Genomic DNA, 27,013 nt, shown 5'->3' with positions numbered 1-27,013 from the left:
GCTGGTATCGCTTGCCAGGCTGTTTCCACGCCTCCTCTAAATGGTCCACTAACTGACCCGAAAGAGGAAAGACTGTGGCATCACCCTTCACATCCTTAAAAAAGGCATACTTGGATTTAGCAGCTGGGGGAACTTCGTCCTCAATCACCAAGGCTGTGCGGACTGCCCGAATAAGTCCAGGAATATACACCTTGGACCTAGCGTCAGCGTCCTTAGTATGGAGAGGTTCCTGATCGTAAGGATCCAGAATCTCCCCATCATCAGACGTCCCTTCGTCATCCTCATAAGGAGCCGACAGAGACGCCACCGGCCGTTTATGTGGCCGCATCACAGCCTCCCCCTGCAACACATCCGACAAGTGCTGTACAGAACTCGTCAGGGAGTTAACCCACGCCGCCTCCTGAGAAACCGGAAGAGGGGAAATAGGGAGACTGCGGGGTACCACCAATTGTCTTGGGAAACCCTGCATGGGTGACGATACCACTGACTGCTGGGACAAACCCATCTGCGCAAACGCGGGCTGCGGAGCTAACTGGCCCACTAAGGTTGTAAGCGCCTGAGCGAAACAAGCCCAGGGCGGCTCCTGTACCGGTGCTGTAACCGTAATAGGCCGCGCCATTGACAAACACTGCCGGCAGAGGTCCTCCGCGCTACCCTCCCCCTCCGCTAAAGGTACTTTACACGTAGTACACTGTAGCCGGAGAGGAAAATCACTTTCAGACATGATGGTACCAAGTATGTGACCCCTCTCACCAATTGTATTTTAAAGAGGCGAAAGACCACCCTGCAGCACCGCACCGCAAGGGCTTTAGCAGAAAGAACAGGGACAGTAATAAAGCTGACAGTCAGAATAGAAGATACAGGCAGCAGCGCTAGCACAGTCACATGCAATGCAAAGAAAATCAATTCCTGCACTAACCAGCGCTGATCACAACTACGCAGACACAGAGTCTGGTAGGACACAGCGCTGCATACACAGACCTGACCACAGCGGAGGAGAGGTATGCGGGGGGACCCAGACCACGATGGCTCCGTCCAGGCTTCCAGCAGCGTTCACCATGCGTTCAGGAAGATGGCCGCCGAGGAGCAGAGAGGAGGCTGGCCTGGGGGAGGAGCGCTGCCACAGGACCAGTCGGCAGTGTGCTGAGAGGGCTGTATGCAGCGGGGGAGGCGCCGGCTGTGAGACAGGGAAGGCGCGCTCCCCTGGCATGCATTTAACCCCCGGGACGCCGCAGCGCTACCGCTCTGCTGCGGTCCGCTGTCCCAGGGGGGTAGTGGAAGCGCAGGTTACATACCTGGCTCCACGCTGCAGCCAGTCCCCAGGGAGCTCCCTGCCTGGGGACTCTGGACCATGTAACAGCGGGGACCCACCGCGGGACCCCGCTGCTTACCTTGCTGTCCCCCTTGATTCCGGCCATGGTCCGGAACATCTGGGGTCACCGCTAGCTGTGACCCCAGATGCTCACCAGCATCCCCGGATCGGTACCGGCGTTCTGGTACCGGCGGGGGTGTAGGGAAGACAGCATGGACGTCAGGACTGACTGTCCATCCAGATGTGCAGCCACAGCTGCATGCAGGAAAACTTCAGGGGCTCTTCTTAGCCCCCACTCCAACAGGTGCACCCGACTCCGGCAGGGCACAAACTAAACTGAGGTGCCTTGGCTCGGGGGCGGGGTATAGGAGGGGGACCCTAGTGCATCCTGGGAGGCTGAAAGCTTAACTCTATGGTGCCCGATGACTGACGTCACACCTATACCCCAAGGTATCCAGTGGATACCCTATGGACCCTGAAGTAGAAATTGATCCGCTGAGGCATTCCATGGAGCTGTCCAGAAAGCGCACAATGTCCTGTTCAATGTTACCCTCACCAAGTCCAGAACGGGCTGGTTGGCCAAAGAGTATGCCTGCTGGATGACTGATTCAGTCCAACGCACCAGAGTCTGCTTGGAAGCAGGCCAGCCCCTTTTTCTGAAAATTGTAGCGCACAAAAAGAGACTCTGATTGGCTGAAAACTTAACATAGATGCGGAACTGCCCACACAATGTCCAGAGAGGTAAGTGCCTAACCCTAACCGTTCCTCCTAGTGCCTAACGTTAACCCTAACCGTCCCTCCTAGTGCTTAACCCTAACCCTCTGCTAAGTACCTAAACCTAACTGTCCGTCCTAGTGCCTAACACTAACTGTCCCTTTTAGAGCCCAACCCTCCAATAAGTGCCTAACACTAACAAAAAACAAACAATGTGGCGACAATTTGTGTCGACAATTCCTATATTGTCCTTTTGACCATTTCGACATTTTATAACTGTCGATATTAATCCCTGTCGACCATTTGTGTGTCGACCCTTTTTACCTGACGACCTATTGCCTACCAGTTGGATTCTACCTAGACACAGTTGACTTTTTTTACTGTAGATCTATTGATTGAAACCCACGTCTATTAGCAGGCTGATCTCTTTTCAACTGCATACTGAAAATGATGCTTCTGTGCAATGATGATGACCTGCAAATGCAATCAATCTAGGCACACATGCTGGAAATGTGTACAAGCATATGTGCCAGTAGCTGATGTCTTTGCAAACACTTTTCTCAGTAATTTATGACCATTTTGCTACTAACTTTGCATGAGTCCATTTGTATATCAGAAGACTAATTTATCCATGAGTAATGTTGGGAAATGTGGCATCAGAGCCAGCTGGCTGCAGTTACAGCACTAAACGTCACATCTACAGCTATTACACAGTCCCCACTCGGTTTCACATAACCATTGCTCATCACTAGCTCCCTGCTTAAAGGGAAGTCATTGCTTACTTATCCCGGATTTGGCAACACATATGAATAACTAGATTATGTGGAATTACCACTGGCGCGCGAACGCACGCACGCACATCAGGGCATCGTCTTCGCCACTCAACACATAAAAGCAAATGATGACACTCCCAGAAGTCATCTGAAACAGTTCCCAACATTAGATCCCAAATACACTGCAATAAGAAATTGTAAATTTGTGACTCTCTCCCATTTCCTCAGCACATGGAAATCCCAATGACATTATCAGTGTACCCTTGTAGGAGGGAGAGCCTAGGGATCTCGTAAGAATAGTGCCCCTCATGTTAGTTAAGATGCCACTGACCTTTAACGTTATGCCTCAACATGTTAACAAGTGTGCATATAAAATGTAAAAACATTAATTGTATGTCCCTTGACGGAGTAATGAAAAAAATAGATTAAAAACCTAGATTCTAAGAAGGGCTTTGACCGGATTTTCTGGCCCAAACACTGAGGGCCTTCGGCTTAGGTGGTGACTTTCTCTAAGGCATCCAGGCCCTCTATTCACGGAGACCCTAGCTGAAGGAGTAGAGTAGTCTTCCCTCGTTCCCTTTTTTTTTATAACCAATGGCACTAGACAGGAGTGCCCTCTGTCACCCCTGATCTTTGCTTTGGTTATTGAACCCCTTGCAGCTCAAATCCGCCTCGACTCAGATATTAGGGGAATCTCACTCAGAAAGGCAGAATATAAAGTGTCCCTTTTTGCCGATGACATTCTCCTAACCCTAACTTCTCCTCATACGTCTCTTCCCAAACTTTTTCAGATCTTGGCTGACTACAGATCACTCCCGGGCTACAAGATCAACTTTTCTAAAACTGAGTCTCACGCCCTTAATATCTCACCCATGGCCTTAGATCTTCTGCGTCACAATTATAACTTTGCCTAGCGCCCCTCTAAAGTCAAATATCTGGGAGTTCATATAACAAGTCGGTATGACACCCTATACACAGCGAACTTTCCCCCTATGCTTATAACAATTAAACTGGACCTCCTCCAATGACGGGATCGAATCATTTCCTGGTTGGGCAGGATTAATTTTATGCCTAGATTACTCTGCCTCTTCCAGATCCTCCCTGCTGCTGTTTCTAAATCAACTCTATTGCAATTACACAGGTGGTTAGTCCAATTTGTATGGAAATCCAAAACTCCCCGTATCAGGTTTCTCACGCTCCGTCGCCCTACTACTAATGGTGGCAACGGGTGTCCTGATGTTAATCTCTATTACTATGCTACCCATTTAAGTCAGGCAATAGCTTGGTTTGCATATTCCCATATGCCTAGTTGGGTGGAAGTTGAAGCTAATTCGTGTGGTATCCCCTTTGTGGCTTCTATTGTAGGAATAGCTGCATCTGATAGGTCTCAGTCTGCTCGCTCACACTCGGTTATTTCCTTTACATGCTCGTTTGTGATCACTGTAAATCTCACTATAACATTATCTCCTATCCATCTCTCATTACTCCTATGTGGTTTAATCCAGCATTCTCTCTGGGTTTTAATCTCACTATTTTACATTGAAGTCAGACACTTTATTAACTCCCTCCCCCTTAACTCAATTGATAGATCTCTAACCTCATATGTCTCCACAATCCTCTCATTAAAGGCATCATGTCTGTTCTCTATAACCTCTTGTTCTAAGATCTAGGGAGTCCACCTGCTGAGGACACATGGTCTGTGGTACGGGAGAGTGCATCAAAGTCCTTTATTTCCTCCTTAATCAAGGAGAATGCCTACAAGGTGTACCATAGATGGTACCTGCCCGTTTGCACAGAATGTATCATTCAGCCTTTGACCGGTGTTGGAGAGGCTGTGGTACTTATTTACGGAATCGGTATGTTGGAATGCCTCTCGTCAAAATACCGACAGCAGCATCCCGACAGGGGTCGGGTAAGTATACTTACCCTCCCCCCTTCTCCCCCTAACCTCCCTTCTTGTAGGTTAACTATAACCCTCCCCCTTAATGCCTAAACCCAAGTCTTCCCCCTTCGCTCCTAAACCTACATATTTTAAATGTGGCTCAATGTCTAATTGCAAGACAACGGACGGGTACTGACCCTCCTTCTCGCCAACAGCTTATAAATAAAATTTGACACATGGCGGCCATGGAGAAAATATCGGCGTATCTCATCAAGACCTCTCATAAGTTTCTTATGGTTTGCTGTGACTGGTTATAGGGTTTCTGGACCTTCTGCTTTAACGATTATCATTTTTTCATTCTGCCATGGTGATTTTTGTTTAGGCTTTCCTAACGTGTGACATAGAACTGGATTAGGGCCTCTTCCCTATTTACCCTGCCCCTCCTTCCAACACCCTCCTCTTCTCTTCCTTTTCTTCTTCCTCGCACTCCATTTTCTCCTTTCGTCTTTTCGATGCTCTTAAGATTCCCATTTGCTCTCTTTTTATGCTAGATCAGTTTATTGATAAATATATGAGCCTACACTTATCTATGCAAATCCGTCTTTTCTCTTTGTATATTCCCGATATCTTCTTTGCTTATGCACATATTGTTATAAAATTCAAAATAAACATGTAAAAAAAAAAAAATAGATTCAAAAATATATTTATATATTTGCACATACTTTATTTAAACAGACCATGCTTTGATAAAGTACACATATTTAATAATCCTATGCATACTACAGGTCTTAGAATAAATGTATTGGCCTTGTTTGTGATGTATTATTAACTACTTGAAATTAGGGATGTGCTGGCTCGGATAGGTTCGAGTTTGCACGTGGAGTTCGGATTTTTCCCTCCAAAAAAACGGAACTCAGAAAGAGGCAAAACGTCATCTTACATGGACGAACATCATCATTCCTGGAAAACGGTCTGCTCGTGTAAGTATCAGTACATTAACACTTATAATGGTGAAGTGTGTATTACGCCCACAAATCTAATACAATCCAGGCCTGACCCTGCCTATATCAGCGGGTGGCCCTAGGCCTTCATTTAATTTAACAAATGAAGCCCTGAGGATGGAATAGAACCTGGATGCTCTATGTACAGATAGAGTGTACCTAGAGGCCCTTTAGACACTCATGTATTGAGATATGTGACAAGACAATAATATGGAGTACCGGAATCTATACGGAGAAGGGTACCTGTACATAGACAGAGTGCGTTCGTTATCCCCAGAAAAGAAGGGATATATCTGTAGTGATAACCCCAATAGGGTTAAAAACCAGGTTTTTCCAATTATTAGAAAATATTCATACAAGGAATGGGAATATTTCAGTATATATACACACAGACAACATAGTTGCATGAGAAGGTAATCTCTTTGAAAGGAAGAGTAGTGCCTACACAGCAAGTTTACTTGTCAGACTCCTGCACGGGGAGATCAGCATGCCATATCTATACATGTCCTGCCTCAGGAGATCAGCATGCTCTATATATATATATATATATATATATATATATATATATATATATATATATGGGATGTGCAGGCTCGGATAGGTTCGAGTTTGCACGTGGAGTTCGGATTTTTCCCTCCAAAAAAACGGAACTCAGAAAGAGGCAAAACGTTATCTTACATGGACGAACATCATCATTCCTGGACTTTTGTCCAGGAATGATGATGTTCGTCCATGTAAGATGACGTTTTGCCTCTTTCTGAGTTCCGTTTTTTTGGAGGGAAAAATCCGAACTCCACGTGCAAACTCGAACCTATCCGAGCCTGCACATCCCATATATATATATATATATATATATATATATATATATATATACACACACACACACACAAATATCCCGCCTTCTTAGTGTCTTATAAGTTTGCTACCAAGTGCAAAGTTGAAAATAATGATAGATCACCCTAAAGGGGGGCGTCATAGATAGGGACTGACAAGAACAGAACTATAACCCCAGGAGGATTAAAGTACATATGATTGATATATATTAGGGATGTGCAGGCTCGGATAGGTTCGAGTTTGCACGTGGAGTTCGGATTTTTCCCTCCAAAAAAACGGAACTCAGAACGAGGCAAAACGTCATCTTACATGGACGAACATCATCATTCCTGGACAAAAGACCAGGAATGATGATGTTCGTCCATGTAAGATGACGTTTTGCCTCGTTCTGAGGTCCGTTTTTTTGGAGGGAAAAATCCGAACTCCACGTGCAAACTCGAACCTATCCGAGCCTGCACATCCCTAATATATATATATATATATATATATATATACATACATATATATATATATACATATATATATATATATACACACATGTACATACAAGAAGGCCCCAGTCATGTATAGGGTTCATAATAGAAGCAATGCCTTAGGGAATTGCGACTATCATTATGTAAGCTGCAGAACTTGACTCTAGTCTATAGAGCCACCATTAATATATATATATATATATATATATATATGGATAAAGCTGACAGCTATTGGTAATCCCCGGCGGCTTCCCATCCGTGGAATATAGGTATATACCCACATACAAAACCTTAGGGAAAGATGGTGTAAAGCTGAGTTATTGTATTAACTACCGCATCAGGAGAGTCCAGCCTCCAATCGCAGAACCTCTCTTTTAAAATATGCTATGTACCAGACATAAAACTGATAACAGATCCTACCTCTACCTTTATGGTAAGGATAAGAAGCGATAGATATTTATCTCCAAACATGCATACCTACATACAAGATTAGTAGGTGACGATAATATTTTGAAAATAGAACATGAGCAATAGTAGAGCTATGGAAGGAATTGAGCCACAAGACAAAATTCACTCCAGACATGTATATATTTTAAAGCAGGGCTTAGTATAAAATACATACATACATACATGTGGCTTACCTCCACGCAGGGGAACTGCTCATGTGCCGCCTGTGGTCGTCATTCTGCTACGGCATAGGAAGCAGGATATTTTAGCAGCGTGCTATCCCAGACTATCCTGGGACCCTTCTGTTACTGGTTACTTACTTTAAAAGCGGGAATCAAAAAGACAACCTCCATGCTGTGAGGCAGTAATGCCAACCCCCACACCGGCAGTAACTAACTTCCTCTTGTATGTGCTGCTGAATGGAGCACCTAAAATATAATCTATATAGATGCACCTATGCATACCTTCTAAGGTAAACACAGAAGGCTGGTGAGAACTAGAAGTTTTTAAAGACCAGCCTATAAGTTAGTATATGTGCTGCCACATATATGCATGGGAAGAGTACTGCCCCTCTATAAGGTGAGCCATAACCTGGGTATGGGACGCAATAATCTGCTAACCCTGGGTTAAGGGTATGCTATATCCATAAATTCTGGCAGCAGCACCAGAACAGTGACTAAGGTGAGCCAATGTAATACAATGTTCATTTAGGCAGGGTAGCTAGTGCACCCTGAGGTAGCCTTCACAAGCAATTAGATTAAGCTATGCACCCTTTGTATAGAACCAAGGGGAAGCCTGACAGGGGGTGATACCAGTCATTTACTTTCATAACCGCATAATGCGGTGTTATGCAAAAAGGGTATTGGGCTAGTTCCCATACTGCTAGCAACCAGCTATCTACTATAGCTAGCACTACTCCTGTCAAACAGTGACAGGCATCCCCTACCTTTTGCGCTTCAGCATTCCCAGCGTAGGAGGGGGAGGGTGGCGCGTAGGAGACCCACGCTAATAATCCCTGCTGTTAGGGCAGCCCGAAAGAGGGAAAACGGGAGGCGGCTGCTGGAGTGTGGGAGGAAACCGGAGTACCCGTAGGAAACCCACGCAAGTACAGGGAGAATATACAAACTCCACACAGTTAGGGCCGTAGTGGGAACTGAACCCATAACCTCAGTGCTGTGAGGCAGTAACGCTAACCATTACACTTAATGTGCTTTCCCTCATGCAGGCGGCTGTCTGCACAGCACTCCGTCCGGGTGCCTCTTCGCGGGGGGACTAATGCAGAGAATGTCTGCGCTGCTGCGCTAACAGGAAAACACCCCCAAAAGCAGGCTGCTACACGTTATTGGAGGAAGCCATGCCGCCGCTGAAGTACTAAGTGCCCGTCCGGGGGCTGTGGGATGACACCGCTCCGTTTGTCAGCCCAGCCACTAAAAAACATAGGGTCGCGGCGTCTCCTCCTTTGTACATTAGAGGAGAGCTGCTGGTTAGTTAGAACATTAAAGCCCTTTTGCTATAGAGCTAATCTTCTGCTGAAGCGAGCACTGGTAGAACCGCGCTGCTCTCAGATGAGGGAGAGCACGGGCCAGACTATAGATGGCGCCGCTAACATGCATGACGCGCCCTTTCCATAATACCAGCTTTTATATATGCGCGTGCGCACTGTAAGGCTCACCTCTGCCCACTTATTTATAAGGTTGAGCCCTTGTTCTCAACAAGAGCAGCCTACTCTGCGCAGGGGCCAAGGACCGCGCTGCTTGTCAGCGCTGCACTGCCTCCTGTAGAGGGACTCGTCTGGCTTCCGAAGCCGGTACCTTACACTGCTTGTGGCAGATGGCGGGACCTCGCCTGTCAGCGCTGTACTGTTTAATGAGCAGCAGTGCGGCGTCTATCATTACTGTGTGATCTACTCACCCAGCATTACAACTCCTATATAGAGGAGGGAGGAGCAGGTGTCCTCAGTGACCGCCGCGGCATCACCGCGCTTTTGATGTTGCAGGGGCCGCGCTCCATCCCCTCCTTCAATTAAGAGGGTGATGGCTAGGAATAAGCCAGGGACCCTGACGCTGACTGTTGAGTGCAGCGGCGGGTCTCGTCAGCAGCTCCGACACCAACACGTGGCAGGTTGGAAGGAGCTGTGTATGACAAGCGCGCAGCACGCGCTGTCCCTAAGCCCAGCGTTTTGGCCCACCGCTCCAGCTAGTCAGGAGTGGTGGGATATACTTACAAACTGCTGCGGCCGGGTTGCTGGGCTGGGGGGCAAATGAGGAAACCCGGACACGAACCGGTTTCAGTTGTGGCGGGTCCTCATGGAGTCCGATGACTCTGTTTAAAGTCCCCCCTCAGGGTCACCGGACACAGGCTGCAGTAGCCGTGTGGTGCCCTCCCGGCGGCTCCCACGTAGCAGGCAGACTGCCACAGTAAACAGTCTGCCTGTCCTCAAATTATACTCAAAAAAGGCTGGAGACAGCCTGATGTGCTTCCGGCTCTCTCGGGCACATTCTAAAAACTGGGGCTGATGGGGCATAGAGGGGGAGGAGCCAGTCACACTTCTAGATTTTTTTAAAGTGCCAGGCTCTACTCTACCACCGTCTATACCCCACTGTCTTGAACTCCAGTGTCCCCTAGTGGATGAAGGAGAAAGTATAAATATATTCTGTTTGTAGAGTTTACTTAGTTTCTATGATAGATTTGTTAAGTCCAATTGCATAACTCAACATTATAAGAGTTGCCTTTGTTGCCTTCTCTTCCCCATAATACTTTTATCTCCTTCCAAATCACCCCTGTCAGTCCTAAATTGGGTACACACTTGGGTCGATATATGTTCGATCGAACAATGAATTATAGATCGGTAGTGCATTGGCAGGTGGTTCACACGCATATCAGGTCGGCTCTGCAGCACAGACAAAGCAGATATATCGATGCATCTGCATGTGTGTACAGGCGAACTGCCGACTGCCCGTACAATTGCTGCAGGGATCGCCGACACTGATTGCACAACTAGGCGGGCAAATTTAAATGTCCGTCCAGTTGTGATGTCTGGTCAGACATAACGAGCAGCCGGTTGATAAGTGTGTATGATGGGCGCTAAATCGGGTAAGTGTGTACCCAGCTTTAGATGTGATATCACAGCACACATCAGTGGGGGAGGGAACAACACCCAAAACTATTGTTATATCCAGTACATATGGGCCATTTATGGTGTTTGAAAAGAAATCAAAACCTACAAAGTCCGTCACATTTAAACATTTTTTTTTTTATACCAGCCATGAACATCCAATCTCACCATTATAGAGATCTCTTGTGTATTGTCTAGGACCACGTAGCTCACACACTGCTTGTCCTCACACACAGAGTGAAAGTTTAGCGTCAAGACTGGCAGCTCCTGTTCCTCCCCCTGTATTAAGAGAGGACATAAATAATTATCCTGCCGAAACAGCAAGTATACTACTTTCTATCATTTCCTTCATCACACACTGGGCAGTAGGGGGCTTTTCCACTACAGGATATGGACAGTATTTAACTTGACCTCAGAAAGGGTGCTCAATACAAATCCCCCCCGCTCACCCATGAAAAATGATGTGAATGGGGAGTGTAATAAAGTGGTCTGTGAAAAACATGATGCACTGAACATCTATAGAAAATAAAGTTAATACTGTATATACGATGTACATTTTCTTCTTCTACATGCTCATACTGCCACACCACCCTATATAAAACTTGAGATGTGCTGCTCTCACATTCCAGGTCCACTGGGTGACGGAGGTCTCGATGTCCCTCAGGCTTCCCAGCTCTCTCTTGACCAGAACCCGTCCACGTTGTAGATCGATCTCCAACAGAAACTGGCGAGTAACACGCAGGAAGACCCAGGGCCAGTCTGAATTACGTGGCTGGCCACCCAGGACAGGACACACTGTTACGTGGGAGCACAGGGCATCTGTGTGGTAAAAATAATTATTTAGAAAGACTATGAATAACAATAAAGAAACAGGAAATTATGTAATAGTTATTTATACAGCACACATTTTACATGGCTTTGCGGATAATATTTAGTCCTTCACATTAGTATATAATGATTTAACCATCAATGGTTCTCCCCAGATGGATAGAAACCATCAACCGTAGCTACAGCTAAATATCACTTGAGAAGTTTCAGTGGAGGAACAGCAGGTGGAGCTGTTTTTTATGTCCTGTGTTCTCCCTTTTAACAATGGAGGCGTGACACATGGTCATGCCTCAAAAACGTCAACCAGGGGGCGTGGCCTTTATTATATTAGATTCCACCCCTTTTTCAAGAGCACATGCCAAAGGCACATGCTAAGAGTCTGGATCCGGGATTGGAAAATGGGCGCGGTTACAAAGTCTGACCATATAAATACCTTTGCTTTAAACAAGTCCACAATACTTTTCTATACATGTTAATGTTATGGGTTTTAAATGCAGAGATTACAACGGCGCCAACTTTAGTAAAAATCTTTAAATAGTATATTCACGTACATGTTATACTGAATACTCCTGCTTTACCTGAAAGCCAAATCGCAGTCACCAGGGGAGTACCTAGAGGCTTGGAGGCCCCTGACAAACTCTAAAGGTGGGCCTCCTTTGTGATTTCTATAAACCCTTTGGTCTACGTTTTATCACAACAGAATAATTTTTGTATGATGCATATTAGAAATACGTAACAACTCTTAATGCAATGTACAGTTAAACTCCAATTCACTGATCAACACATACAAAACGGACATTCTACAGAATTGACACGGATATCTTCTATTCTAGTATTTTTAATCTCCTCATAGGTTTAAATTTTTTCTGTTTCATCACATGTTGAAACCGGAGAAAAAAAAACAACGATCGATTTTGGGAGTCAGTGGTCAAAATTAATATTTTACCCCAACTCTTGTACTTACGGCAAACTTTACCGATACACATCCCCGTAAAAATTCTAAAAAAACCCCGTCAAATTAAGATTACACATTTTATATGAGCGGATCGAAGGCCACGAGTTAGGATGCGTATACTGCAAAAACATAGTTCATAGGGAGGCTTAGGTGTCCCTGGATCTGGTTAAATATTTCAGAGCGACTCAATTGTCGATGTGTATCCTATGGCACGCACCCCCTGACCGAAAAATTTGGACGAGTATTGAAGCGAATGTACTTCAGCCATATTCCCCCTATAGCCTCCTATTCCTATGGTGTACCCCTACTAATCGCCCGAACACGGTCTCAATGCTTCCTACAATCCGGTTTACTCTCTCTATATGGGACCTATGTACATGTCTTTATCAACTTCACTCCTTCCATCCATTTTTAATTCCATTATGGAACAATCCAAACTTTGTCCCAGGTATGACCCATCAATCATTTCAGCACTGGAGTATATCGAACATTCTTTTTCTAATGGATATAGCTCCCCTACGTTACTTTCCAGAATTCCCTGAGATTAAGTCTCGATACTCCCTTCCACACAAAGTTTTTTAATCAGTTTTTACAAATCCGGCACTTTGATCAATCGCTCAAAAAAAATCAACCCCATCAATAAATAAAACTCCTATGGAGTCATTATGTCAATATTACCGGTCCACCAAAGGCCTAATTTCAACAATATACCAAATTTTTCTTTCCCATAACCAGCCTTTAAAAGAGCCCCATGAACTGGCATGGGAGACTGATGTAGGAGAGACTCTGACCCCCGAGGAGTGGTCAAACATCAGATCTGAAATTTCTAAAAGCTCTATTTCAGTCAGAATTAAGGAGAACTCATATAAACTTTGTTAACGCTGGTATCTAGTCCCTTCCCGCCTACATTCGATATACACAACGGTCTCCCCGATGTGTTGGAGATTGTGCGGGCAACGGGGAACCCTGCTGCATATGTGGTGGTCATGCCCTCAAGTTCAACAATACTGGAAAGATGTCCATAAAGTAATAAAGGAAATTGAAGATGTTAAAATTCCGTTTACCTCATTATTCACTCTACTATCCCGCCCTATTCCAAATACTACCCGACCTGCTCAAAAACTCAAACATATTTTGAACACGGCTAAATGCCAAATAGCAGCTCATTGGAAATCTACTACTCTCCCCCCCTACTAGCTACCATTAATGCAATATGGATTACATATAAAATGGAGTGAATATCTTCTATATAGCATGATACTCCAGATAAATTCATCAAAGTATGGTCCCCATGGACTTCCCACTTTAATGCTGAACCTCCACTGACAACAATTTAAAAAAAATCTTAATGATATCTGTAGCATGATGTTGAACTGCATTGGCTGGCACTCTCCCCACTTCCTATTCTCTTATTTCTTACATATTTAACCTTCTTTGCCCCTCTTTTCTCTCTTCATTTCCCCTATCTTATTTCATAATATTTTTCTTTTTTAGATTATTGTTGTTATAATACAATGATATACTATAATTATAGTCACTAATCTCTGTAATTGTTGGTAGCCAATTATTATGTTTTATATTACAGGTTGAGTCTACCCATATCCAAATATTCCGAAATACGGAATATTCCAAAATACGGAATATTTTCAGCATGACAGATAGTGAAACCTTTGCTTTTTGATGGTTCAATGTACACAAACTTTGTTTAAAGCACAAAATTATTAAAACTATTGTATAAAAATTACCTTCAGGTTGTGTGTAAAAGGTGTATATGAAACATAACTTAATTTTATGTATGTACACTAACTTTGTTTGAGCCACAAAATTATTGAAAATATTGTATAAAATGACCTGCAGGCTGTGTGTATAAGGTGTATATAAAAGATAAATTAACTTGGTAATTAGTAGGGATGTGCAGACTCGGATAGGTTCGAGTTTGCACGCCGAGTTCGGATTTTTCCCTTCAAAAAAACGGAACTCAGAAAGAGGCAAAACGTCATCTTGCATGGACAAACATCAACATTCGAATGATGATGTTTGTCCATGCAAGATGACGTTTTGCCTCTTTCTGAGCCTGCACATCCCTAGTAATGAGATTTCCAAAATACGGAATATTTCGATATCCAAAATACCCCTGGTCCCAAGCATTTTGGATATGGGAGACTCAACCTGTACTGCCAAATTGCATTTGTGAAGAAAAAAAAATAATTAATAAACAGATTAAAAACAACAAAAATAAAATAAAATAAAATAAAAAAAATAATAAAAAAAAAAAAAATATATATATATATATATATATGTATATATATATATGTTTGCGATTACAGTAGACATCTACACGAGGAGATATTAATGTTGAAACGGTCAAGTTATTCACGGGCATCAACAATAAAGGTCAAGACAGTCAATACTAAGGGTCGATGTTATCACTTACAAATCACTTCATACCCAGCAGCACCTGCAGGTATAATAACCCTCCTCCTGCTAGTAATCACCTATTGCATTAAATTTTGCTGCTCGTTCATCATCTTCATCCACAGCAGCAGGAGTGCCCTACATGCATGGGCTCATCTTCTCCTCACTCACCAAGGCATGCGGCCAGTCAATCGTTCCTCTCCGTGCTCACTTTGCGTCCCTGTGTGTTCCCAGCAAGGGCGGATTGCACTGTTACATTCCGGCCACTTGCAGCAGCAGGAGCGTCGTGGGCGTCGGGTGCACGCTCCCAGGTAATTTTGGGGACCGCCGACTCTGGATCACTACTGCACTGCTCCAAGCATCCTTAGAATGCTTGGAGCATCTGTACAGCCTGCAGAGTGCACGGGCGAGGGCCCCCCTTCACCTTGAGGGCCCCTGGATATTAGCCAGTCTCGCCACCCTGTAGTTATCCCACTGACAATTACTTGTTTTCCTGCAATAAGCACAATAAAAAGCCACCCATGGCTCTCTGTAGAGGTCTATGAAACAGCTTGCACACAGCTATTAAGCTATAGACAGACTAGTCATCCCATACTGACAGCTGCAGTGCGAGACAGCTCTCTGCTTAGTATAAACAGAGGGCATCCAGTAAACAATCCCTCTATAAAATTAACATTATCAATAGCTCCACTAAATTTGAAGTTGTTCTCTAACAAAACAAACATTTGAATAAAACAACTAAAAAAGGACAAATACACAACAGAGAAATTTAAAATAAAGATAAAAGTATGTTCTTTCTGGGAAGCACCCCTCACCTTCTACAATCTCCTCCTCTTCCTCATCCTCTTTCTGTGGCTGCCACAGACCATCCTCCAGAACATCCTCAATCCTTTCTATTAGCAGATCTGCAGCTGCCTTGGTAGTGACCTCTGGGCTGGGTGGCTTATCCGGGCCAGGACTCAAGCTATGAGGGACAGGAGAACGGCCGTCTCTTATAGAGGCCGTCTGCAGTATTGTGGGAGAGGACACGCATTTGATGATGGGAGGAGAATGCCTGGCAGGGTCAGGACTGTTCTTTGTGGGGTGATCTTTACTGAGTTCATTCTCCAGGTGAGGTCGATACTGCAGCCAGTCCACACCAAACTGGTCCCGAAAACTGTCAGTGCGCTCAATGTCTTTCTGGTGCTGCAAAACTGGTGCTGTAGGTGGGAAGACAAAGTATTGTTATTGGTTGTTCTGAAGTGTAAAGTGATGTGCAGTATTTACAGTAGGTACAACATAAATAAGTCGTAGTAATAATACTAATATACTACAAGATAGATAGTCTTCAGAAAGCGAGAGAGAAATGCAACAATACCAGGGTTGTGGACTAGCTTGAAAAAGCCCCCCAAAACTATATCACACAAATATGAAGGGACATTAGTAAAAAGTGTGTGTCAAATCAGGGCATCTGCATGTTAGAGTCAGGAAAAGCGGTGTGCATTCAGTTTTGCAATATATGTGTTTAGTCAAAAGATCCTGATACTGTACTTTAAATGAGCACTACCCAAATGAACCACAAGAGGGAGCAGTAATGCACAGACAGTAATAGAGGTATGTAGAAAGTACTGACCAGCTGTCTGACCTCGCTGCTCACACTCGCTGTCACTGCGCTCAGAGATACTCGCCTTGCGAACTTTTACCTTAGAGGTGGTGAAAATGAAATTACAATGAAACAAAAGAAAATTTACTCTTAATACACTTTTTAAACACCAAAATGAAATATAGAATATTTTTTATATTCATATAATCTAAACATTTAATCACGAGTGACACCATCTCTGTCTTTTTGTTTTCAATCTAAATGAATGTAGTAGTACTTTATGTCAATGCAGGAAAAAATATATATCTTAATTTATCCTTAATTGTATTAACCTTGTGTATTTTATAGCGTTGACTTTTTATTTTTTTTATTGTTGTTATCCTAGTGTACAGCAAACTGTATATAACCTAGACCAGTGTGGAACTGATTAGTTCGAGGCACCCTGCAGCAGTATAGAAGAGGTATGCCAACCTCACTAATAAACACAATAATACAAGAGGATACTGCGCTGGTGTGTCTCAGTCAAAACACTGGAAGTATGTAAATAAACACAATTTAATGAAACCAAAAAATATATAACATAAGAATAGCAGATTATCTCATGCTATAAATAATTAATAGCAGCTCGATGAGTTGATATCAATCTTGATAAAGGCCATTGCCGAAACGCGTTGCTGCTGATTCTGTCTACCATATCCAGCACTCTGATTTCAACATAAAAACTGAGGTGCTCCTATCACTTCAGCCTGCTCTTTTTGACTGAAGGATTTGGAGCTACTTGTCCCCTGTAAATGTAATCGGCTGAAACAACGCCTGCATTACCACTTACAGCGGCTACGGCAGAAATCACTGCCCTAATTTTCCATCCTGGGGAACCAAGGCACTACACGGAGCTGTACAGCGCTCCACTGAGGAGAGACACCTGCCGCAGATTGGGACCCGGGCAAGAGCAAATACTTGGCTGGGGTGAGCTCTCTTTTGAAAGGAATACAGAGTAAGCCATCTCCATCGGTCTAGATAATAGGATTTTTGGTCAACTTACCGTTAAATCCTTTTCTCTTAAGCAGGCTGGGGAACACTGGACCATGGGGGATTGTAGGTTGGGACTGGAGCTGGCAGTTAAATTAAACTGTAGCTTTAAAAAGCTCATCCCCCCTGCAATCCCACAATGCCAGTACTTCTTTAAAAAAAAAAAAAAAAAAAAAATGTACGCAGAGGAGTAGCAGGAACCCCGTGAAACTGTTTGAACAAACAAACAAACCAGTAGGGAAATAAATACGGTAAAGAAAAAAAACCTCGCACGACTGAGCATGAGGGAGGGATCACAGTGCTCCCCAGCCTGCTTAACAGAAAAGGATTCAACGGTAAGTTGACCAAAAATCCTATTTTCTCTTGCAGCAAGGCTGGGGAACACTGGGCCTGATTCAGAGGCGCTCGTAAGCGGCCGCTCGTTCGTTCCGAGCGCATGCGCGTACCAGTTAGTGCGGCCGAAAATCGTTTGTTTGCTAAACAGTGAATGCCTGCTATTTTGAGTGACAGGAGGAGGCGTATGTGGGTGGTAACAGGGGAAGGTGCTTGAAAACGGGGAGTGGAGAACCGAACGCAGGCGTGCTTAAAGGTCAAAATGGGCGTTTTATGGGTGTGCATAATTAATACAGCAGCGTCATTGACCACGTCACTGGGTTATTTTATAGTCAGAACTGCTCGCAAGATTGCGGTAGGAAAAACCAACCACAAGAATAGCGAGCAGTTCATACGCTGGTCGATGTACTCGATTAATCTAATAAATAGCGGACATGACGTAGGATGCGAGCGGCCAGGGGGCGTAGTTTTCAAAAAAACGACCGCATGTTTCGTTCGTTCAGACCTAGAGGCGTGAACAGACCGCAAAGAGCGAACGGTTCATTTGAATAGCCACCCCTTTTTTCTGAACGAGCGAGCGCAAATAGCGTCCGGCTCTGAATGAGGTCCACTGGCCCATGGGACATTCAAAAGCCGCCCCCAGGGGAGGAACGCTCAGGTTGCCTGACCGGAGAACTGTAAAAAACCTGAAACATAAAAATGAGCAAATGTGCGGACAGGGGACTAGATAAAGTCACATATAAAGAAAACGATACTCCGCGCTAGCACTACAGTAAACTCGCTGCAATAAATGAGCATTAAATAACAATGAGATGTATATATAGAAAAAATATATTTATTTATGAAACCTATAACATAATAATAGAATGACTAGATAAAAAAACTAAAACTAAACATGACATACATAAATTATTCTACATACATATACAAACAGTATATATTATATATATGATTACCATATATCTACAATCAAAATTACACTGACCACTGTGCTCCTCTTACAAGACTGTAGAGACTGATTCAACAGTACAGCTGTATAGTATCACTTAAATACGGCTAATGACCGCTTCTTAATAACGAGTGATATGACAAACAGGATTTGCCTGAATTTATGCAGGAATATCCAAATAATAGTAGGAGTTTTGCCCGTGGATGAATGACAATTGATCTACTGTAGTAGCATTCCGTGTGACAGTCTCCATATTTTATATCAAAGTCATGTACTGACTCCTGATGACAAAGTAATATACCACGTGTTTATAGCCGTCCCTTCTGGATATCCGACTTTTAGCAGCAACACAGTAAATAATTAGTTATATTGTAACAGTGTTCTGTGTAACAGTCTCTGTATATTTGAAACACTGTATTTGCTCCTGATAGTCGCTTCACATCTCATATGTAATCGGTCATCTCCACTGAATATCAAGCCCTTTATGGATAACTTTAAAATGTAGTATGGCAGGCCCTAAGATCCCAACGCAGAAGACCACTGTCCAGTTAAAAACATGGTTCTGCTGAGGAAGTCCGCTGTCCAATTTAACACCATCGTTATGACCACCGCTGAGAGAGACTGAACCAAAGTCTCTGTCCTGGAAGACTTCGGTATCGCCGCTGCACTCTTGTACCTGCCGGAAGACGTACATATGCCACCGCCAGGTTGGAGTCTGACCGACTGCCGTGGGGATCGACAGTGCGCAAAATAGAGCCAGAACGATGGCATGGAGCCTGAGCCCATCGAACAGCTGAGCCTTTGTGGACGGTGACCCAAGGCCAAGAAAATAAAAAGCAATTGCATGGCAACTCAGCCCAGGGGACTCGCGGTCATTATCTCAATGAGCCAATCCGGTTTAGACCAAGTATTGGACCTGGAGGTGAAGAACGGAAGCCCGCCACCAATGGAGAATGACGTGTGCTGTCAGACAGAAGGGGACCTGAGAGGGGAGGGATGCCGAGCTGCCCTGTCCAGTTTGGAGTATTACCCACTGGGACTCCCGTGAGGAGAGCCTCGTCCCCTGAATGGTCCCTAAGTGGAGACCAACATGGCCAACAACTGAATGATCCACAAGGTCGACGGACGAGCCATCGACCGAACCTTCAACAAAGGTCGGGAAGGATCCTTTTCACTGTCTACCGCAAGAAACACCCTGGAGAGAGAGAGGTGTCGGAGACCACCCCCGGAACTGAAGATGCAGACAAGGAAACAAAGGAGACCTTGCAAAGTCGGGATACAGCACTGAACCAAAAGTGCTTGAAACAAGCGACAGAGGAAGGGCCGTAATTGTGAAGCCGAGGGCTTAAGTATGATACGTTCTGTGCGCACTATGGGCCTGATTCAGCTTTGGAAATAGGAGTGAGATATCTCACTCAACTGATCATCTTGGTGAAACCATGCTGCAGGTGGTACAGATTGAAACTGTGCAGAAAGGTTTAGATTTGGGAGGAGTGTGTCAGAATTGACATCTAAATTGTAGAGTAAAATAAAACTGTGCAGTATTTGTGGGCTACATTCAAAAGCAGCCAGTATTTACACCCCTTGCATTGCAATATGGTTTGTCCAGGTTCACAGTTAAGTGCTATTTCTCACTCTATTCCCAAAGCTGAATCAGGCTCTATGCGCGGCAGCAACGATCGTATTATGTTGCAAAACCACAGAGCCTGGGCTCCAACGAACGGTAGGGCCTGGACTAGACATGGGGGACAGAGTCGATTACCCACTGAAGAAGCATAACGACCAGCCCAAAACGGAACCTAAAAGACACGCGTTCCAGATGTCTAGTGAGGATCCGTTGACCTCTGCACTGTGGGTCCCTAATCGGAGGGAGTTCCTGCGAACTGAACTACTCCCCCCTGGTGCTCAAGGCACGAAGACCAAAAGAACGGGCCGAATGAATTGGCTCATGTTAGACTGACCTTCTAAGGACACACCGCCATGAAAGTGGAGTGAAAACATGTAAATGCGGACCTGCTGTTGGGACGGCAGAAAAGGGCTTTTCCGACAGGTGGGGATTATCCAGGTTTGGCCAAAAGAGAACATCCTTATCCAACAGATGAAAGTCTAAGGAACACCCTGATAATAAGTGCGTATGCGAAGCGAAGAGCAATAGGGTCCTTCAAGTCAAACCATCCGTAGCTGAAGGCGAGAAGCAACATGTGCCCCGTCTTGCCTGGCCTCCCACACAGAGCCTCCAGCGAATGTCCCCCCAATTCAGCAGGGAAACCCACGGCGAATCACTGTAAAGCCCCTAGACTAATTAATCAGCGCCCATGTCGTGGCTCGACAAGGCAGGATAATGACCCTAGAAACTATCAAAACTGACCGGAGACAACCAGGTCTAGCTAACGGATGCCTGCCAGATTGTGAGCTCTGGACACGAAGGACGTGTGGGGATTTAAACAGCTTCCGCAGCAACTACCGTGGGAGGTGTTTCCTCTTGGATACTCAATCTGCTGGAAGCTGTGTGAGGAATGAATTCCTCTGAATATGCCGTCTACTAATCCTCCCTGAGGAGACTGGAGAGACACATGAAACATGAAAATAGCAACTTTCCATTGCCAACGCTTGGACAGACCCACAGCAATTGCTTGGGAATCCATACCTAAACCACCTAGAGAGTGTCGCAGAGCCGCAATGAATCGAAAAAGACAGTAGGTCCTCATCATTTGGGACAGCACAAAGCCGCGCAAGTTCCTGTGCATGCGAAGCGTTTGATGGGCCCTGGAAAGAGAAATATGCCTCCAAGACCACCCTCCACCTGCGGATTCCTGAAAAAAACGCACCAGGAACCTGGTATAAATCAGGATGCCGCCCGTTGCCAAGCATGGAGCCAGTGCGGGACAAACCGTGGCCGTGAACTTAACCCTGTAGAGGGAAAGGAGCCTGCGCCAGAGACGAGGGGATACACCCCGCCTGAACTTGGGTTCCCTATGAAGCGCAACTAGGGCGTACACCAACCTGATTAGAGCCTGTGCCCACGTAGGTCCCCTCTGATGGACACACCCCAGATGCCAGCGTGTCACTGGACCCATGCACACAAGGCCCTCGAGGGCAACTGCCCGGCACCCAGCTCAGGAGAGAAAACTGCCCAACAAAAAAATCCTGCATACAAACTCCACACAGTTAGGGCTGTAACAGGAAACAAACCCATGACCGCCGTGCAGTGAGGCTGCAACGCTAACCATTACACTGTCTGCGCCAATTATGCCCTCTTGGTAACCATTACATTAAAGACAGCAGGTGTGATTCACTTTAAAACAAGCAGCGGTGAAAACAGTGTGAAAGAGCCTGCGTAGACATAAGCACATAACACATCCACAGCAGAACACATAGGCAGCTAATACTATTACAAGTATAAAGTACCTCATTTATCAACACGTTTATCACTCAAAACTAGTGATAAATATCACTTTTTATGATAAATGGTGCTCAGCCAATCAGCTCCCAACTGTCAGAAAAATTATAGTTGGGAGCTGATTGGCTGGAGCACCATTTATTATAAAAAGTGTTATTTATCACTAGTTTTGAGTTATAAACTCGTTGATAAATGATGATGTTATTAGCCTTCCAGAAGCTGCAAGGGAGAAAAGTGGATACGTCCCAGGCTATTTGTTTGTTGAGACAAACGTCTGAGTGGTGAGCCACAGCCATAGCCACTCCTGTGATATGCAGGAGAAGTTAGCTGTCCCAGCAGACACAGGACGCTCTGTGCCTTTTCTGCTGTAGGCAGAGCTGGATGCTGTGCTGCTGTAGGAGGGGGGAGTGCTGCGTTTAAGCTCCGCTCCCTCAGTCTCCACGCTCCTCAGACCTGGAGTACTTCCCAGTTCTAGGGAAAACTCCGCTCATCAAGCCCTGTTATTGACACAAGGGTAGCCTGTCAGCATGCGCACAACCCCTGTTCCACGGGAGGGGAGCCGCCATAACAAGCCTGGCAAAATGGCGGCCACCATCCGCGACTGCCCCCCCCTGCCAGCACCCTCTAAAAGAGCGACTGCGTGCGCCGGTCCCCGCGATGCGCACCCCCCTGTGCCGGGCCGCTGATAAACCAGCTGCCGCACTCAGGCTGTGCGCTGCTACAAGCAGTGCACAGTTACCTAACTAAACAGAATATAAAAGTTATAAATAAATGTAAAAAACTAAGGGGTCTATTTACTAAGCAGTGTTAGGAGACAGAGTGAAAAGTGATAAGGTGCCAGCCAATCAGCTCCCAGCTGTCATTTCACCGGCTGTGTTTGAAAAATGACAGTTGGGAGCTGATTGGCTGGCACCTTATCACTTTTCACTGTCTCCTAACACTGCTTAGTAAATAGACCCCTAAGCTACAACAAAGGGCTGATTAGCAGCCCTGTAAAACGTGCCCTATTCCATGAGTACTTAAAGAAGACTGGCATTGTGGGATTGCAGGGGGGGAGGAGCTTACTTTTTAAAGCTACAGTTTAATTACGGTAAGTGCCAGCTCCAGCCCCAACCTACAATCCCCTTCGGGCCAGTGTTCCCCAGCCTTGCTGCAAGAGAAATAGCCTGCCCTGTTTACAGCCGGATACGTACTTTCTAGCTAGCTATTATTGACCTATATCCACTGCGATCCAGGATTTTTCAATTTGCTGGACATAAGATATGGTTACTCTCTGGGCTGTTTAACCATTAAGTATATGGGACTGTTTTTCCAAGTACTGGATCAGTGAAAATTGACTGTCTGCGGTATTCATTTAGCCGCTTTACTGCATAGATATATCCTGGAATAAGAAATTGTGTATCCGATAGAACATTGTTGCAATATTGTGTAACCAATGAATATAAAACGTATGTGAATTCATCGAGCTGCTACTAATTATTTATAGCAGGAGGTAAATCAGCTATTCTTATATGTTATTATTTATTTTTTGGTTTTATTAAATTGTGTTTATTTACATACTTGCAGTGTTCTGACTGAGACACACCAGCGCAGTATCCTCTTGGATTTTTGTATCCTAGTGTGCAGGCTTAGTACTAATTTATGAAAAATAAAAAATCATTTACAACTCATATATAATGGTTTTTCTAGGCAACACTGGTGTGTTTTATGAATCTGCCGTACCACTGATACAACCACTAAAACTGTCCACGGATGGGGCAATATCATTGCCCAATGTGGACAAGTTAACCATTAGCTCAAACTAGGTCTAAAAGCTGGGTACACACTTGTTGATATATCGCTCGTTCGATTGGCAAAATATATATCGCAAGTGCATCGGTGGGTGTGTACACCTGATATGTCTGAAATACGCTGTTCACAAATTTCTCAGGTCGGCTCAGCAGCACAGCCGATGCAGATATAATGGTACATCTGGCTGTGTATACGGGAAACCTGTAAACTGGCTGCAGAGACCGCCAACACTGACATCACAACTGAGCGGGCACACTTAAATACCCACCCAGTTGCGATGTCAGGCCAGCTATATCAAGCGGCAGATTGAGAAGTGTGTATAAGAGCTTACAAATCAGCCACCCAGACGGTGGATTGGTCTGCTGACCGATCCGTCGTTTAAGTGTGTACCCAGCATTTGGGTGGTACTCAAGCAACCAGCAATAATGCCAGCCCAATGAGAAAAGAATCATTTCGAATTTTGATCTGTTGGCTAGAAAATTGGGTCGGCCAATGAACACATCTGTACATGACAAAGGTCAGTGACCGACTCTAGTCCCATTATCCAAGGAGGGCTGTGCACGTCTAAAGAAACAGATCAGAAGTAGTATGGTAATTTTCCCTTAATACCCAATTCTTCATTTGCCTATTCCATTTGCACACCGAGTGTTATATATAACTCACAGAAAACAGTCCAAAAGCTTAGACAATGTGATATGGCGGTCACAAATAGAGGATAGGGTTGTTAGTTGGTCCACAAAACAACCATTTAACCTATATGCTTCAAAATGTAAGCTATGAGGACAAGGTCCCTCTTCTACATCTGTTTTAAGGACTTTCAGTACCGAATCGCCATCGTGATTGCAAGTGCAATCGCCTATGGATCGAAGCTGCGAAAATATGCTAATGCTTGCAAAGCACAGCCGGCAATAAGACGCCCATGGCTGCTTTCTCGTATCAATCCAACCTCGCACTTCTGTATAAACATCTGTACCATCGACACACAACGACCAGTCACACAGCATTTACAGCAGGTCTGACCAGCCACAAACACTGCAAGTCTCGTCACACACAGTAAACAATCACAGCTCCTAATTTATGCACACCCATGAAATGGCATTCATATACAGGCACACCTGCATTTTTCTGACCACTCCCTCATCACCACCCCCAAACGCTGACAGCCTGTCACTCACTTTTCGATGGATTGCTCTGTGCAATCGCAATACCGTTGCAGCGCACGCGCAGTGTGGCTTATACGCATGCGCAACGGCAAACAATTGCTCGATCTGCGTCCGTATTCGCACTTTCGATCGGTCCTGAATGAGGTCCTTTGTATCAGTTTCATAGTCCTGAATGTACAGTGGGCTTTGTAAAGCATTACAGATTACAGTATGTCTATGTTTTTAACTACTTGCCTGGCATGGTCGCATCAGATGTGAACATACCAGGTGGGGCTTTCCCTGACCTGGTCGCATCACGCCTGCACACAGAGGCTGCAGAGAGGAACAGAAAAGCAAATACACAGCACATATTGCTGCGGCTGCTCCTCTATGCATGCCGTCTGGTATATGAAAAATTAGCAGTGGAAAATAATTGATAACAGTATTTATGTAAAAATAATAAAAACAAATACTATTTTGTTTTTTAATTTGTTTCCCTACTGGTATTTCTATGAAAGCGAATTTCAGGAATCATTTTGACTATGGCGATTCCGTACTGATCTTAAAAACCATTGGCCATCACTATAGTATACCATTAAAAACTATTTTTTATGGTATACTGTGTTTAAAAAAAAGGATTTTCTTTCTAATAAAATCATGTTGGTAAGGTTTAAGTAAATGTTCTTGACTTAAATCAATCATAAAATATAAAAAAAAAAAATATGAGAATTTCTGAGAGGTTTTTGGAGTGGTTAAAGTATACAATTACAGTGCATCCGTAAGGTATTCACGACGCTTCACTTTTTCCACATGTTATGTTACAGCCTTATTCCAAAATGGAATAAATTAATTTTTGTCCTCAAAATTCTACACACAATACCCCATAATGACAATGTGTAAAAAAGTTTTTTTTAGATTTTTGCAAATTAAATAAAAAAACTAAAAAAAACACACAACACTAAAGAAATCACATAAGTATTCACGGCCTTTGCCATGAAGCTCAAAATTGAACTCAGGTGCATCCTGTTTCCACTGATCATCCTTGAGATGTTCCTACAGCTTAATTGGAGTCCACATGTGGTAAATTCAGTTGATTGGACATGATTTTGAAAGACATACACCTCTCTGTATAAGGTCTCACACTTGACAGTGCATGTCAGAGCACAAACCAAGCATGAAGTCCAAGGAATTGTCTGGAGGCACAAATCTAGGGAAGGGTACAGAAAAATATCTGCTGCTTTGAAGGTCCCAATGAGCACAGTGGCCTCCATCATCAGTAAATGGAAGAAGTTCGGAACCACCAGGACACTTCCTAGAGTTGGCCGGGCGTCTAAACTGAGCGATCGAGAGAGAAGGGCCCTAGTCAGGGAGGTGACCAAGAACCCGATGGTCACTCTGTCAGAGCTACAGCATTCCTCTGTGGAGAGAGGAGAAACTTCCAGAAGGACAACCATCTCTGCAGCAATCCACCAAGCAGGCCTGTGTAGAGTGGGCAGACAGAAGCCACTTCTTAGTAAAAAGCACATGGCAGCCCAACTGGAGTTTGCCAAAATGCACCTGATGGACTCTCTGGTCTGATAAGACAAAGATTGAACTCTTTGGCGTGAATGCCAGGCGTTATGTTTGGAGGAAACCAGGCACCGCTCATCACCAGCCCTACAGTGAAGCATGGTGGTGGCAGCATCATGCTGTGGGGATATTTTTCAGCAGCAGGAACTGGGAGGCTAGTCAGGATAGAGGGAAAAATTAATGCAGCAATGTACAGACACATCCTGGGTGAAAACCTGCTCCAGAGCGCTCTTGACCTCAGACTGGGGCGACTGTTCATCTTTCAGCAGGACAACGATCCTAAGCAGACAGCCAAGATATCAAAGGGGTGGCTTCAGGACAACTCTGTGAATGTCCTTGAGTGGCCCAGCCAGAGCCCAGACTTGAATCCAAATGAACATCTCTGGAGAGATCTGAAAATGGCTGTGCACTGATGCTTCCCATTCAACCTGATGGAGCTTGAGAGGTGCTGCAAAGAGGAATGGGTGAA

General features: G+C 44.6%; 1 protein-coding gene across 3 annotated transcripts in view; it reads right to left on the bottom strand.

The window, feature by feature from the left end:
• The window catches only part of STK11IP (serine/threonine kinase 11 interacting protein), a 138,149-nt gene that overhangs the window by 62,823 nt on the left and 48,313 nt on the right, over positions 1-27,013 (bottom strand). For all 3 annotated transcript variants that reach the window (XM_088472281.1, XM_088472280.1, XM_088472282.1), the window contains exons 13-16: positions 16,362-16,431; positions 15,565-15,948; positions 11,174-11,370; positions 10,720-10,830 (exon numbers count right to left, since the gene is read on the bottom strand). In XM_088472281.1, coding sequence (XP_088328407.1) covers positions 10,720-10,830; positions 11,174-11,370; positions 15,565-15,948; positions 16,362-16,431 — 762 coding nt within the window. The remainder of the gene's footprint in view (positions 1-10,719; positions 10,831-11,173; positions 11,371-15,564; positions 15,949-16,361; positions 16,432-27,013) is intronic.

The sequence above is a fragment of the Taudactylus pleione genome, unplaced genomic scaffold (genome assembly GCF_031769625.1).
Source record: "Taudactylus pleione unplaced genomic scaffold, aTauple2 ptg000122l, whole genome shotgun sequence".
NCBI lineage: Eukaryota > Metazoa > Chordata > Amphibia > Anura > Myobatrachidae > Taudactylus > Taudactylus pleione.
Note: the sequence above shows the minus strand (reverse complement) of the source record. Positions and strands in the feature narration are given on the sequence as shown.